The sequence below is a fragment of the Pseudochaenichthys georgianus genome, unplaced genomic scaffold (assembly GCF_902827115.2).
Source record: "Pseudochaenichthys georgianus unplaced genomic scaffold, fPseGeo1.2 scaffold_607_arrow_ctg1, whole genome shotgun sequence".
NCBI classification, from domain to species: domain Eukaryota; kingdom Metazoa; phylum Chordata; class Actinopteri; order Perciformes; family Channichthyidae; genus Pseudochaenichthys; species Pseudochaenichthys georgianus.
The window spans coordinates 29,436-46,100 of NW_027263165.1; the positions used below are offsets into that span (position 1 = coordinate 29,436).

Genomic DNA, 16,665 nt, shown 5'->3' on the forward strand with positions numbered 1-16,665 from the left:
GATGATCAGGTGTATATCAGTATGTAGTGTCTCTACTTTAAAGAGTCCTCTCCTGCTGATGTTCAGGTGTATATCAGTATGTAGTGTCTCTACTTTAAAGAGTCCTCTCCTGCTGATGTTCAGGTGTATATCAGTATGTAGTGTCTCTACTTTAAAGAGTCCTCTCCTGCTGATCTTCAGGTGTATATCAGTATGTAGTGTCTCTACTTTAAAGAGTCCTCTCCTGCTGATGATCAGGTGTATATCAGTATGTAGTGTCTCTACTTTAAAGAGTCCTCTCCTGCTGATCTTCAGGTGTATATCAGTATGTAGTGTCTCTACTTTAAAGAGTCCTCTCCTGCTGATGATCAGGTGTATATCAGTATGTAGTGTCTCTACTTTAAAGAGTCCTCTCCTGCTGATGTTCAGGTGTATATCAGTATGTAGTGTCTCTACTTTAAAGAGTCCTCTCCTGCTGATGTTCAGGTGTATATCAGTATGTAGTGTCTCTACTTTAAAGAGTCCTCTCCTGCTGATCTTCAGGTGTATATCAGTATGTAGTGTCTCTACTTTAAAGAGTCCTCTCCTGCTGATGATCAGGTGTATATCAGTATGTAGTGTCTCTACTTTAAAGAGTCCTCTCCTGCTGATCTTCAGGTGTATATCAGTATGTAGTATCTCTACTTTAAAGAGTCCTCTCCTGCTGATGATCAGGTGTATATCAGTATGTAGTGTCTCTACTTTAAAGAGTCCTCTCCTGCTGATGTTCAGGTGTATATCAGTATGTAGTGTCTCTACTTTAAAGAGTCCTCTCCTGCTGATGTTCAGGTGTATATCAGTATGTAGTGTCTCTACTTTAAAGAGTCCTCTCCTGCTGATGTTCAGGTGTATATCAGTATGTAGTGTCTCTACTTTAAAGAGTCCTCTCCTGCTGATGTTCAGGTGTATATCAGTATGTAGTGTCTCTACTTTAAAGAGTCCTCTCCTGCTGATGTTCAGGTGTATATCAGTATGTAGTGTCTCTACTTTAAAGAGTCCTCTCCTGCTGATGTTCAGGTGTATATCAGTATGTATTGTCTCTACTTTAAAGAGTCCTCTCCTGCTGATGATCAGGTGTATATCAGTATGTAGTGTCTCTACTTTAAGGAGTCCTCTCCTGCTGATGTTCAGGTGTATATCAGTATGTAGTGTCTCTACTTTAAAGAGTCCTCTCCTGCTGATGTTCAGGTGTGTATCAGTATGTAGTGTCTCTACTTTAAAGAGTCATCTCCTGCTGATGTTCAGGTGTATATCAGTATGTAGTGTCTCTACTTTAAAGAGTCCTCTCCAGCTGATGTTCAGGTGTATATCAGTATGTAGTGTCTCTACTTTAAAGAGTCCTCTCCAGCTGATGTTCAGGTGTATATCAGTGTGTAGTGTCTCCACTTTAAAGAGTCCTCTCCAGCTGATGTTCAGGTGTATATCAGTATGTAGTGTCTCTACTTTAAAGAGTCCTCTCCTGCTGATGTTCAGGTGTATATCAGTATGTAGTGTCTCTACTTTAAAGAGTCCTCTCCTGCTGATGTTCAGGTGTGTATCAGTATGTAGTGTCTCTACTTTAAAGAGTCCTCTCCAGCTGATGTTCAGGTGTATATCAGTATGTAGTGTCTCTACTTTAAAGAGTCCTCTCCTGCTGATGTTCAGGTGTATATCAGTGTGTAGTGTCTCTACTTTAAAGAGTCCTCTCCAGCTGATGTTCAGGTGTATATCAGTGTGTAGTGTCTCCACTTTAAAGAGTCCTCTCCTGCTGATGTTCAGGTGTATATCAGTATGTAGTGTCTCTACTTTAAAGAGTCCTCTCCAGCTGATGTTCAGGTGTATATCAGTGTGTAGTGTCTCCACTTTAAAGAGTCATCTCCTGCTGATGTTCAGGTGTATATCAGTATGTAGTGTCTCTACTTTAAAGAGTCCTCTCCTGCTGATGTTCAGGTGTATATCAGTGTGTAGTGTCTCTACTTTAAAGAGTCCTCTCCTGCTGATGTTCAGGTGTATATCAGTATGTAGTGTCTCTACTTTAAAGAGTCCTCTCCTGCTGATGTTCAGGTGTATATCAGTGTGTAGTTTCTCTACTTTAAAGAGTCCTCTCCTGCTGATGTTCAGGTGTATATCAGTCTGTAGTGTCTCTACTTTAAAGAGCCCTCTCCTGCTGATGTTCAGGTGTATATCAGTATGTAGTGTCTCTACTTTAAAGAGTCCTCTCCTGCTGATGTTCAGGTGTATATCAGTATGTAGTGTCTCTACTTTAAAGAGTCCTCTCCAGCTGATGTTCAGGTGTATATCAGTATGTAGTGTCTCTACTTTAAAGAGTCCTCTCCAGCTGATGTTCAGGTGTATATCAGTGTGTAGTGTCTCCACTTTAAAGAGTCCTCTCCTGCTGATGTTCAGCTGTATATCAGTATGTAGTGTCTCTACTTTAAAGAGTCCTCTCCTGCTGATGTTCAGGTGTATATCAGTATGTAGTGTCTCTACTTTAAAGAGTCCTCTCCTGCTGATGTTCAGGTGTATATCAGTATGTAGTGTCTCTACTTTAAAGAGTCCTCTCCTGCTGATGTTCAGGTGTATATCAGTATGTAGTGTCTCTACTTTAAAGAGTCCTCTCCTGCTGATGTTCAGGTGGATATCAGTATGTAGTGTCTCTACTTTAAAGACTTGGGCTATAAAGGAACTACAGCACGGTCACATGACTTCACGTCTCCACCGCTAAGCTAAAGGCGGCTAATGTTGGGCGTGATGGCGTTTAGTCGTCTCATTTAGACACTTGTTAGCAACCGCAGTTTTTTTAATCCACCAGAGTTGTATTTACTGACATATGTTATGTTTTGTTTTAATCTCTTCAGCTTGTGTTAACCACAGACCTTATTTCATTTGAACACCACACATAAAGGTATGTAAGAATAATTACCTGTCCCATGAAATCAGTGAAGAAGAGCATGTTGCAGAGGAAGGCGGTCCAGCCCAGCAGGTGGCTGACACACAGGTAGCGGTAATGACACGGCATATTCATTAACGCTTTCATCATCGACCTGAATGTCATCCTCTTCTGGGCCTGCACACACACACACACACACACACACACACACACACACACACACACACACACACACACACACACACACACACACACACACACACACACACACACACACACACACACACACACACACACACACACACACACACACACACACACACACACACACACACACACACACACACACACACACACACACACACACACACACACACACACACACACACACACACACACACACACACACACACACACACACACACACACACACGTTAGACAAGAGTGTACGGTGCCCCTGAAGGTCATATAAATGTTTCGATTTTGAAAAAACAGTCTGAATTCTAAAGAAGGATAATTGTTTTTGAGACTCTAAGAAAAAAAAATTCACTCACGCACACACACACACACACACACACACACACACACACACACACACACACACACACACACACACGAATATGAATAATACAGAGCAGATTTTCCTCTCGTAGACCTCATTACTCCTCTGATATTTCTTGTCTAGTGTCACTTCAAGAGATTTGAACATTTGAAATATTGTGCGGCACGAGGATCTGAGCAAGAAGGAATGAAAGGGTTGAAAGTAAAGATCACAAGGCGACTTTAAGGGCTTTGTTCAGGGGTTAGAAACGGGTGAAGATGAAGCAAAAAGACATATTCAGGCTATGATGAACGATACGAAGGCGGACATGACATCAGAATACTCAGGGGGGTTTTTTGTGACCAACTTTTTATCGTGTGACCTCAGATGGTCAAAGGAAGCTAACTGGGCTCAATAGAGCAAAGGCAATTAGACGTTTTAAAGCAAGAGGAAGAAGAGCATTAATCAAACACCTTACGAGGCTTCAAAAGTGAAGACGATAATTAAAAAGTAGAGATGTCCCGATCCGATCACGTGATCGGGGATCGGAGCCGACCACGTGATTTTCAAAAGATCGGGGATTGGGAGAAAAAAATCGGGGATCGGGATTTTTTTTTTTTTTTTTTTTTATAAAATATTTTATTTTAATGTTACAAAACAAAAATGACCATGTTCACGTCTTAAAGTCATCCTGAGGACTTAGTTTTGGTTTCAAATTACACAACATCATGTATGTGTTGCTTTCTTTGGGCTTGTTTTCATAGACCTGGTTGCTTATTTCTCTGAAATCTGGCAACAGAGTGGGCGCAGTGTCTAATAGTAGCAGTAAGCTAACGAGAGGCTACGTTCAGCTGGTGACTCGGGAGTCAGGACAGAGAAAATGTCAGGAGTTTGGAAGTATTATGAAATTGAAAGCGAAGGCATAATAACAGCCAGATGCAATGTTTGCAAGGCAGAGGTTCCGCGTGGTGGAAAGAACAGAGCTACGTTCAACACGACCAATCTAACACGCCACCTGAGAAACAAACACCAACAACAACACGGCGAGTACACAGCGGCCACTCGGGTAACGGCACTGAGACAACCGACACTTTCAGAGGCTATCAAAAGGAAAGAGAAACTGCCCCAGAACAGTGAAAAGGCCAAACATATAACTAGATAGCTGAATTCATCGCATTGGATGACCAGCCGTTATCTGTTACCTTTTTTTTCTCTTAATGCATTGCATAAAGATCGGATCGGGAAAAATCGGTATCGGCAGATTGTCAAAATCAAATGATCGGAATCGGATCGGGAGCAAAAAAAGGTGATCGGGACATCCCTATTAAAAAGTATTACAAATTAACTCAGCTCGGGAGCGTCGGACAGATTGAGAGATGTTCAGAGGTTTTAAGAAATAGTTAACACTACAGGATATATTCACACTTCAGGACGTCGAAGAGTCTCCTCTGCAGAAAATAACCTATAAAACATTTAAAACACCCTCAGGATTATTGGACAATGGTTCTTCCAGTAAAGGAGTATTCTTCATTTATGTAGGTCAAGCCCAGTTTTGCTGAGATTGTAAGAAAATGCATAAAAAAATGAATATTTTAAACACACTCAGAAAAAGCATGTTTTTCAGAATAAAAGCCCCATAAGGTAACGAGAAATGCAGGAAGAAGCATGTTTTTCAAAATAAAACCCCATATAGCAGGGGTCTTCAACTAAAATTCAACGAGGTCCAGTTAGAGAAAATGTCCCCAAAGGTCCGGAACATCAAAATGTCTAACTTGCTTCATGAATTAGTGTGATATATATTGAAGTGACCTGTAGCTTTATCAACGTCTGCATGTAATCAACAACTGACTGCCACTCAAATAAAGAAAGTACAAAAACAACAATATTTATTGTCAATTAACATTGAACTATACAGATATACAGTAAATACTGTGGATATGTGTAATGTTCCTCTCGGGCTGCATTTACAAATAAAATAGAGAAAATAAATAAAATAGCTTTTGAAAATATGTGCATCTTAAAAGTGCTTAATTTTAGATAAATAAAATAAAATGTAGCAGCAGCTTGAGAGTCCCTTTTTCTTTGTTAACCGTTTCACATCATGACTTAACAGTTTCAGCCGATTATAGAACATATCAGTCTTTACACATCATAACAATTGAACAGTTTTAAAGTTTCTCTTTCTTTCCCTCTTATATTGCAGTCCCTCACTCGCTTTGTTAAAATTCAGTGTGAGAATTGAGCTGGAGCTTGTCCTGCCAGGAGTTTGTAAATCTGGGCTGAAATGGAGTCAGGGCCATTCTCACACACATGCAGCTGCTCATTGGTTACAGTGATGCAAACACATGGTGAAAAAAGAGAGAACTATTCGAAGCAGGAAAAAAACCATCTGACAAAGGCCTGTGCTATAATGCTTCAATTAACTGGCTATTCTTTATAATATACTCAGATCAATAGGAGACAGAGATGTTATAAATCAAGGGTTTTTATTATTATTTACAGCAGGGTGGGGAACCTTTTTCCTTTCAATTTTTACAACATCCTCCGAGGGGCGTACAAATGATTGACCTCTGCTTAAAAAAACTAAAATCACAGCACATTCATTTGGCCCTTCTTTCATGCTGTGCAAAGAAAAAGCATGAAAGTTAAAAGCATAAATCTGGTGCACTTTGAGAGCAACATTGACCCCCTAATCCCACCAGGAGCATCTGCGTTGCGCTGCGTTGCGCTGCGTTGCGCTGCGTTGCGCTGCGTTGCGCTGCGTTGCGCTGCGTTGCGGCTCCTCCTGCGCCATAACCCACCAGGCGCGTTTCAAAACGTTGCGGAAGCGGAGCGTCGTGTGTGCAGCCTCGCAGTTGTTGGATGAACGTTCCACTTCCTGCCTGCGCTGCGTTGCGCCGCGTCAAAAATAGGATTCATTCTATATTTTAGAAATTCCTTGCGGCGAGGAGCTTCTGGGACGCTTCGAGCCGCGGCACAGTGCAGCGCAGCGGGTCTGGTGGAATAGCACCCATTGACTAGAGTGGCCGTGATCGCTAAAAACGCGCGATCGCTAAAAACGCCGCAGCGCAGACGCTCCTGGTGGGATTAGGGGGTCAATGTTGCTCTCAAAGTGCACCAGATTGATGCTTTTAACTTCAATATTTAAAAAGAAATCTTCCCGGGGGAGCATGCCCCCGGACCCCCCTAGAGGAGGTTAGGTCCCCCCCCACTTAAATCATGTTCACATGGATAGGAAACTAAATACATTTGCACACATCTTGTGTCCATATCTTTCTGTGTTGGTGGTCACGCCACACCGTGCACATGCATGTATACGTGAGTCATGGTGAGATATCTGGATTCAGAGGTTGCTTTTTCTTTGCACAGCATGAAAGAAAGGCGAAATAAATGGGCTGTGATTTTTGTTTTTTTAAGCGGTCAATCATTTGTACGCCCCTCGGAGGATGTTGGAAACATTTAAAGGAAAAAGGTTCCCCACCCCTGCTGTAAATAATAATAAAAACCCTTGATTTATAACATCTCTGTCTCCTATTGATCCGAGTAGAATAGCCAGTTAATTGAAGCATTATAGCACAGGCCTTTGTCAGATGGTATATTACGCTGTTTTCACCATATGTTTGCATCACTGGAACCAATGAGCACCTGCATGTGTGTGAGAAAGGCCCTGACTCCATGTCAGCCCAGATTTACAAACTCCTGGCAGGACAAGCTCCAGCTCAATTCTTACACTGAATTTAAAAAAAGTGAGTGGGGGACTGCAATATAAGAGGGAAAGAAAGAGAAACATTAACATTTTAAAATTGTTATGATGTGTAAAGACTTGTTCTATAATCGTCTGAAACTGTTAAGTCATGATGTTAAACGGTTAACAAAGAAAAAGGGACTCTCAAGCTGCTGCTACACTTATTTTCAAAAGCTATTTTATTAATTTTCTCTATTTTATTTGTAAATGCAGCCCGAGAGGAACATTACACATATCCACAGTATTTAATGTTAATTGACAATAAATATTGTTGTTTTTGTACTTTCTTTATTTGAGTGGCAGTCAGTTGTTGATTACATGCAGACGTTGATAAAGCTACAGCTACTTCAATATATATCACACTAATTCATGAAGCAAGTTAGACATTTTGATGTTCCAGACCTTTGCATGGGGACATTTTCTCTAACTGGACCTCGTTGAATTTTAATTGAAGACCCCTGCTTTAGAGGAAGCTGAGGAAGAAACGTGTTTTTTTTGTTTTTTTTACGAAAACCACAAAGAGTAACTATATGTTTTTCAAAATAAAAGCACCATACAGTAACTTGAACCTCACAGGAAGCTCAGTAAGAGGAAGGTGTTATCAAAATAAAAGCTGGGGTAACTATATATGTACAGGAAGCTGCAGAAGAGGCATGTTTTCCAAAATAAAAGCCCCAAGAAAATAACTATCTCTACAGGAAGCTAAGATCTATGCTTTTTTTCAAAATAAAAGCCCCAGAATGCAAGAATTTGAGGATTAATAATGGTTTTTTTGTAATCTTTCCTTTACAAACTCTTTGTTTGACTGCTGGGCGCTTGAGGTCACTGAGCATGTTTGATGTTTAATGTTTCAAAATAAAAGCACCCAGAAGATACCTATCTCAAGAAAATAACTATCTCTACAGGAAGCTCAGACCCATGCTTGTTTTTCAAAATAAAAGCACCAGAATATGAGGATAAATGAAATGTTTTGTTTGGCGCTGGAAGCCACTGAGTTGGCTTCGGAGAGTAACTGTATACTATGCTTGTTTTTCAAAATAAAACCCCCAGAAAGCCAGAATATGAGGATTAATAACGTTTTTTTTTTTTAATCTTGTCCTTACACACCTATTTGTTTGGCTGCTTGGCGCTGGAGGTCACTGAGTTGCCTTCAGAGGGTAACTGTATACTTGTATACAATGCTTGTTTTTCAAAATAAAAGCCACAGAAAGTAAGAATATGAGGATTAATAATGTTTTTTTCTTTACCCACCTCTTTGTTTGGCTGCTTGGCGCTGGAGGTCACTGAGTTGGCTTCTCCCAGAGCCGAGAAGGATCTGGGCCTGAGGTCTGTGACAGGTCCGGGTCCCACTGGAGAGACGGGCTCTTTAACCAACGCTCCGTATCCATTACTCTGTGTTCCCAGCAGGCGGAGGGCACTGGGTTTAGAGGGGCCAGAGTCTGAGGGGTCTTTATCCAGAGGCTGTTCAGGAATACTGAAGAGGTGCAGGGTGAGGAAGACTCCCCAGGTGAGCGCTGAGAAGAAGAAGATGACCTGGTACTCTGATCCCAGCGCCTCTCCCAGAACGGAGTGGCCCCAGTCCATCGCTCCCACCAGGTACCCGAACGCACCGCCCAGACCTGGAGGAAACAGCAGCAGTAAATATGTTTTCTATTAAGGTGATAGTATAAGCCCACGGCTCCGAGGATGGGTTAAATGCATATAGGACAAATGTCACAGTATTTATGTCACGAAAAACATGGAACAAATACATTTTTTATTGCCCTTTTTTCTGACATATGGAGAAATAAACAGATAATTCCCTCTGTTTAAACCTTTGGATCAAGAATGAGAATATTCATATTTCTGTACTTCAAGGGCTGATTGTCGCTGAATGTACATCCTGTTTCTTCCTGGAATGCCTTTTATTTAACCTCAGGGAGGACATTTCTGCAGAGTATTGATCATTCTTCTTCCTCTGCACACAGGGGGAACATGTGATGAAAGAGATGGATGAAAGAGAAGGATGAAAGGAATATAAAAAGGTTGGAAAAGTGTCAAAAGAACTATCATTTCGCAGGAAAAGTAGGGGTCGAGGAATGTGACAATTTGGTGAGAGATATCGTCGAATCTCAGAAACCTGTCGTAGTCCGCCGCAACTCTGACTACTTTTAAATCCAGGCTGAAGACTTCCTGTTTCCGCTGCTCTTAATTGAACTATTCACATCTCACACTGCTCTGTAACTTTTATTCATGTACCTGTGTTATTCATGTTTTATTATCTTTGCTTTTTAAAGTTTCTAATGTGTTTATTCTCTTAATGGCTTTCATTTCTCGAAAGCACTTTGAATTGCCTTGTGTTGAAAAGTGCTGTGTGCTCTGCATTAAAGAGGGTTGCATCCCCCCATTCTATTGTTTTTCCTATGTAAGGATTGTCATGTGAATGCAAGGCTTGTTCTAGATATTTTGCATATTTTAGGAGAAGTTTAAAACTGAAAAGCATAAGAATTAATCAATGTTTTTTGGTGATGTAAGAACAGACATATGTTATGCTACATGCAGTAAGTCCTTTGACAGATGGTTGTCTCTCAGTAAATGGAGACGCAGCTGAAAAAGTCAGAATTTGAGAAAAAAGACAGAATCTTGAGGAAAAAGTAAAAATGTATAAGAGTAAAGTAAGAATTTAAAACATTTTAAAAAATGGCTTTTGAGAAAAAAGTCAGAATTTTGAGGAAAATAATCTGAATTTTTGGATTTTTTTGCAAAAATCTGAATTTTTGGGGAAAAGTCCGAATTTTTGGGGGGAAATCTGGATTGTGAGATTTAAAATAAAAAGTCAGAATTTGGAGATCTTCAAAAAAAGATAGTAGTTCACATTTAATGTTTATTTTATTAGCTTTTCTTTTTTAATGCTTAATGTCTTTCATTTTTGTAAAGCACTTTGAATTGCCTTGTGTTGAAAGTGCTATATAAATAAACTTGCCTTGCCTTGCCTCATTGATTGTAATTTATGCTAATTAATGTAATAATCAGAATATCATTGATTGGATTATGACAGTGAGGTCACTGTGACCTTGAGTCTCATCGGGGGTGTGTTCTAGTTCTTGGTCACAGGGACAATTTATCATCAAATTCTTCTTACTTCATTCTTGAGCCAAATTGGATGTTTGTACTGACTTCGGAGAAATTCCCTCCAGGAGTTCTTGTGATAAACACTCAGGAGAGATGGACGTAAACAGAACATGAAAACATAATTCCTGACTGATCAACTGTGTCTCCCTGAAATCAGAAGTCCATTCTTCTTCATCAGAGCAGCTGGCAGGTAGAGTAAAAACCACTTCAGGAGTCACGCTCCACTCACTGTGAACATTACGGTGTGCTCGCCTCTAATGTAGAATCTGTGTTTCTGTCGTCAAACAACCCGGTGTTTACCTTTCTGCCCCAAAATAGCTTTCATAGCAACGTGCAGAAATATCACCGTGTGCTCCCAAAGGTATCCATGGAGATGGAGAACAAGAAGGGAGGAGATATTATATACAGGACTCTTTAAAGTAGAGACACTACACACTGATATACACCTGAACATCAGCAGGAGAGTACTCTTTAAAGTAGAGACACTACATACTGATATACACCTGAACATCAGCAGGAGAGGACTCTTTAAAGTAGAGACACTACACACTGATATACACCTGAACATCAGCTGGAGAGGACTCTTTAAAGTAGAGACACTACATACTGATATACACCTGAACATCAGCAGGAGAGGACTCTTTAAAGTAGAGACACTACTGATATACACCTGAACATCAGCAGGAGAGGACTCTTTAAAGTAGAGACACTACATACTGATATACACCTGAACATCAGCAGGAGAGGACTCTTTAAAGTAGAGACACTACATACTGATATACACCTGAACATCAGCAGGAGAGGACTCTTTAAAGTAGAGACAATACATACTTATATACAGCTGAACATCAGCAGGAGAGGACTCTTTAAAGCAGAGACACTACATATTGATATACACCTGAATATCAGTAGGGGAGGACTCTTTAAAGTAGAGACACTACATACTGATATACACCTGAACACAGAGATGGGGACTCGAGTCTGTGACTCGGACTCGAGTCGCACTTAAGTCGCACACACAGAGACTCCAGACTTGACTTGGACTCGTGACCAAAAGACTTCAGACTCGACTTGGACTCGTGTGTTGGGACTCGTGAACAATCATTGTGTTTTCTATTTGTGGCGTATTAAAGGTGGGGTAGGTACATTTGAGAGAAACCGGCTCGAGATCGCTAGAATTTGAAAATACACAACCGGAGATAATCTGCTAGAGGCTGCTACTTCCTTATAGAGCCCGCCTCCTCCAACACACACGAACGCGCACATGACCAATGAGGGCACGAGATAAGTTTGTGCCCAGATGGAAAGCTGACAGGCAGGTAGGCCATCCAGTTACTTTAGCCGGGCTCGAATTTCATCAGGCACTTGAAAACTCACCCGGAGAGGTCCGTCAGTCACATTAACGCATGGACGGTTAGCAAACATGTTTAGCTCAGCATCAGCTATGTAATGTTAACTTAGCATGCTACTAGCTTTGTAACTGAATATTTGAAAAGATTAGTGAATTGCTTGTCACACTTGTTTGAGTTGAGTGGCGTTGACATCCAACTCTTGACATGACATAAAAAAGGTCGGTAACGTTAATCATATTGCAATAGCCTGTTTAAAGTGATCATATAACAAACAACTAATCAGTACTGATACTGTATGCTAATAGATATAGGAGTGATAATAACACAGTAAATGCTTTGAATTTCTTAGATATAGCTGTGCAGTATTCTTAACAGACTGGATAGCAGCAGACAATAGAAGGCTTATTACAACCAGAAGAGACATGAGACTTTTATTTTTTTAGAGACTTGAGACTTGACTTGGACTCGTGACCAAATACCTGAGACTTGATCAAGTCTCACCCCACAAAGACTTGAGACTTGACTTGGACTCGTGACCAAAGACTTGAGACTTGACTTGGACTTGCAAAAAAAGACTTGTGAACATCTCTGCCTGAACATCAGCTGGAGAGGACTCTTTAAAGTAGAGACACTACATACTGATTTACACCTGAACATCAGCAGGAGAGGACTCTTTAAAGTAGAGACACTACACACTGATATACACCTGAACATCAGCAGTAGAGGACTCTTTAAAGTAGAGACACTACATACTGATATACACCTGAACATCAGCAGGAGAGGACTCTTTAAAGTAGAGACACTACACACTGATATACACCTGAACATCAGCAGTAGAGGACTCTTTAAAGTAGAGACACTACATACTGATATACACCTGAACATCAGCAGGAGAGGACTCTTTAAAGTAGAGACACTACATACTGATATACACCTGAACATCAGCAGGAGAAGACTCTTTAAAGTAGAGACACTACATACTGATATACACCTGAACATCAGCAGGAGAGAGGACTCTTTAAAGTAGAGACACTACATACTGATATACACCTGAACATCAGCTGGAGAGGACTCTTTAAAGTAGAGACACTACATACTGATATACACCTGAACATCAGCAGAAGAGGACTCTTTAAAGTAGAGACACTACATACTTATATACAGCTGAACATCAGCAGGAGAGGACTCTTTAAAGCAGAGACACTACATATTGATATACACCTGAATATCAGTAGGGGAGGACTCTTTAAAGTAGAGGCACTACATACTGATATACACCTGAACATCAGCAGGAGAGGACTCTTTAAAGTAGAGACACTACATACTGATATACACCTGAACATCAGCAGGAGAGGACTCTTTAAAGTAGAGACACTACATACTGATATACACCTGAACATCAGCTGGAGAGGACTCTTTAAAGTAGAGACACTACATACTGATATACACCTGAACATCAGCAGAAGAGGACTCTTTAAAGTAGAGACACTACATACTTATATACAGCTGAACATCAGCAGGAGAGGACTCTTTAAAGCAGAGACACTACATATTGATATACACCTGAATATCAGTAGGGGAGGACTCTTTAAAGTAGAGGCACTACATACTGATATACACCTGAACATCAGCAGGAGAGGACTCTTTAAAGTAGAGACACTACATACTGATATACACCTGAACATCAGCAGGAGAGGACTCTTTAAAGTAGAGACACTACATACTGATATACACCTGAACATCAGCTGGAGAGGACTCTTTAAAGTAGAGACACTACATACTGATATACACCTGAACATCAGCAGGAGAGGACTCTTTAAAGTAGAGACACTACATACTGATATACACCTGAACATCAGCAGGAGAGGACTCTTTAAAGTAGAGACACTACATACTGATATACACCTGAACATCTGCAGGAGAGGACTCTTTAATTGACAAGGACAAACTTTTTAAAGTATATTTGTAATGCAAACAAGGCAAACAACAGCATCTTAAAGGTTTAACCCCATTTATTTTAATAGGACCAGCAAATTGATTTGTGTGCCACATCAGAGGAAAAAGAAGGTCACAAAGTAGTCGTACTGGTGAGCCACTCAGTGAAGTCTTTATGTGCCGTGAATATATATTTGTAGAGTAGAAAATCATTATGTTACTGAACTCTAGCCTTAACTGCCTTATAGCTTATTTATGTCACGTTTTATCTGGAAAAACATGGAAAACATACATTTGTTATCGCCCTTCTTTCAGACGTATGGAGAAATAAACAGATAATTCCCTCTGTTTAAACCTTTGGATCCAGAATGAGGAACCTGGCTTTATCAAATGTTCACATGTCTGCAGTGAAAATGTATTGACATTGCACCATTTCAAGGTTATTGTTACGTGCCAGGCAGGCTGTACATGTGTGGTTTTCCTTCCCTCCTGTGTTTCTCTCTTCTCCCTGTCTTCTGCACAGCTAATCAGCAGCTGATCGGTATCTGCCTGTGCACCTGAGTCTGATGGCTGATTGGATCCTCTCACCCTCAGCTGGCCTATCAGCAACCAGGGCCGACCATAAAGGAGGCACCCAGGAAGTCTTCTCTCTCTCACTCTGGGCCTGTTGCTGAGGAAGGAACACGGCTGTGTTTAGTAGTGATGGCAAAATGAAGCTTTGAATGAAGCTTCGAACCACTTGGACAATTGTGTCGGAAATAGGTTCATTTCTCGAAGCTTCAGTTACAGCGACCTCTCCTGGCGAAGTGCAAGGCTGCAGTGGGTTTAACGTATCTTTGCCTTGAAAAATATTCGATGCACACACACACTAAGACTGAGTATCATGTTCTATTTGCAATTAAAGATTGATAATTGTGTGTATTGGGTTATTGAGAAGAGACTAGAGAGTGCTGGACCTTCTTTTGGGCTGAGAGGGCCTTTTATCAGTTATTAAAGTATTAAAGTTGAAAAGCAATGATTACAAGTTTAACTATTCCGGGCTTTGAACCAGCTGCGCGGAGGACATCGCCGCATTCGGGCCGCCGGCTCTATCCACTGGGCTATCTATTCCTTAAAATATTTAACTGTTTTTATATTACTGATAATTGTCTTTTTGTTCACAATTTCTCCACATTTCGAAGTGTTTCCCGAGCCAAAACGACCTATCTTTCTTCCTGGCTTGCTCTATAATGATACTACAATTCAAATGCAATACCAACAACAACTCAACAGCAACAACACAAACTACGACAACAACCCACACATTGTGCATTGTTTAGAGCGGTCATAAAGTGTTGAAGCGCTCAAATTTGAAACTGTCAACCTGTCACCTGTCAGAATCGAGACGAGGCGGTGCATTGAATCGCGTGAATGGACCGCAAACCAGTCAAGTGATTCATTCAGGAAATGAAGCAGTTGCTGCTTCGGACGTCACATGTCACGTGATTTGAAGCAAGCTTCGAAGCACTGCTTCTATGGAATAGGAAGTCCAGGGTTGAAGCTCCGTTCGAAGCTTCAGTGTCAAACTGCCATCACTAGTGTTTAGCAACTAAAGCTCTTTGAATACTCTGACCTTTGTTAATGTGTGTGTGTTGAGAGGTGGAGGAGTTAGGTAAGTCTGGGGTACCCTGTACATTTCTCACCACCTAGCTAACTATTGTTTAGACACACTAGGTAAGCGGATTGTTGCCACCCCTGTATATTGTTTTGTCAAATTCTTTGTAGTTAGTTAGTGAGGGTTTGAGTTTGGTTTCAAATGATAGCTGTAGAGAGAGGCCTGGTTTTGTTATGCTTGTTTCTTTTGTTTGGCACAATCCTTTGACTCCTCCTCCGCCTCCTCCTCCGCCTCCTCCTCCTCCTCCTCCTCCTCCTCCTCCTCCTCCTCCTCCTCCTCCTCCTCCTCCTCCTCCTCCTCCTCCTCCTCCCCAACAGAGTGTTTCTGTTTAATTTTATGTTATGATAGGTTACAAGGAATAAACCTTTTGTCAACCTTTACTCTGACTCTCTCATAATTATTGGTTGTACGTTATTGTCTCCAGGTCCCCTAGACCTTAGTGGGGACGTAACAAATGGGGGCTCATCCGGGATCTCTATTTTCCTGAAATAAAAACAACCAATAATTGAGCAGTCATTGTGGGTGTTGTACATTGGCTGAAAAATGGGTTTTGACTTACAGGACTTTATTGAACGTCCAAGTGTTGATGCGTTGTATTCCTGTCGCAAAGATGACATTTTATGTATTGCAGCTCACTTTAACATTACAGTAGACAAGTATAAAGTAAAAAAAGAGAGAAAATCCTGCAAAAAGAGGAGTTAAAGATTCTTGTAATCCCAAGCATGTCAACTCAGCCTAGGGCTGAGGTGTCTATTGAAGATGATAGGGAAAGAGTATTAGCTACACCTAGAGTTGACAAGTTTAGTCCTGAAGCTCCTCCTGCAACGCTTCCTAGGTTTGAGGCTTTCTCTCCGGGTAGCTTAGGTGCAAGTAGTGATGCCAAACTAAAAGTTCGTCTTGTCCGTCTTCAGATGGAGGGCCAGGAAAAGGAGCGTAGAGCGGACTATGAACACAGGCTGCAGATTCGCAAGTTAGAGATAGAAGCTGAGAAAGAAATCACGTTAAAGCGGCTTGAAGTTGATGCCCTGAGAATCTCTTCAGAGCAGACATTTGAGAGTTCAAGACCTTCACATACAGTCTCTCATACAAAGAGTTTTGATGTTAGTAAAAATATTGCTTTAGTGCCAACTTTTAGATAGTCAGAGGTTGACTCATATTTTTGTGCTTTTGAGAGAATTGCTACCGCACTAGTCTGGCCTAAATGTGGCCAATCCTACTTCAGTGAAAATTAGTAGGTAAGGCTCAGGAAGTGGTATCTTCACTTTCTTTGGAAGAAAGCTTGCAGTACGAAGTGCTTAAAGAGTCGATATTGCGTGCTTATGAGCTTGTGCCCGGAGGCCTACAGACAAAAGTTCAGAAACCATAAAAAGTCTGCTACGCAGACATTTGTTGAGTTTGCGCGAGAGAAGGGCATGACCTTTGATAAATGGTGTGCGGCTA

General features: G+C 41.0%; 1 protein-coding gene across 1 annotated transcript in view; it reads right to left on the reverse strand.

The window, feature by feature from the left end:
• The window catches only part of slc45a2 (solute carrier family 45 member 2), a 52,208-nt gene that overhangs the window by 11,026 nt on the left and 24,517 nt on the right, over positions 1-16,665 (reverse strand). The window contains exons 3-4 of the mRNA XM_034079396.2: positions 8,425-8,792; positions 2,921-3,064 (exon numbers count right to left, since the gene is read on the reverse strand). Of these exons, the coding sequence (XP_033935287.1) occupies positions 2,921-3,064; positions 8,425-8,792 (512 nt within the window). The remainder of the gene's footprint in view (positions 1-2,920; positions 3,065-8,424; positions 8,793-16,665) is intronic.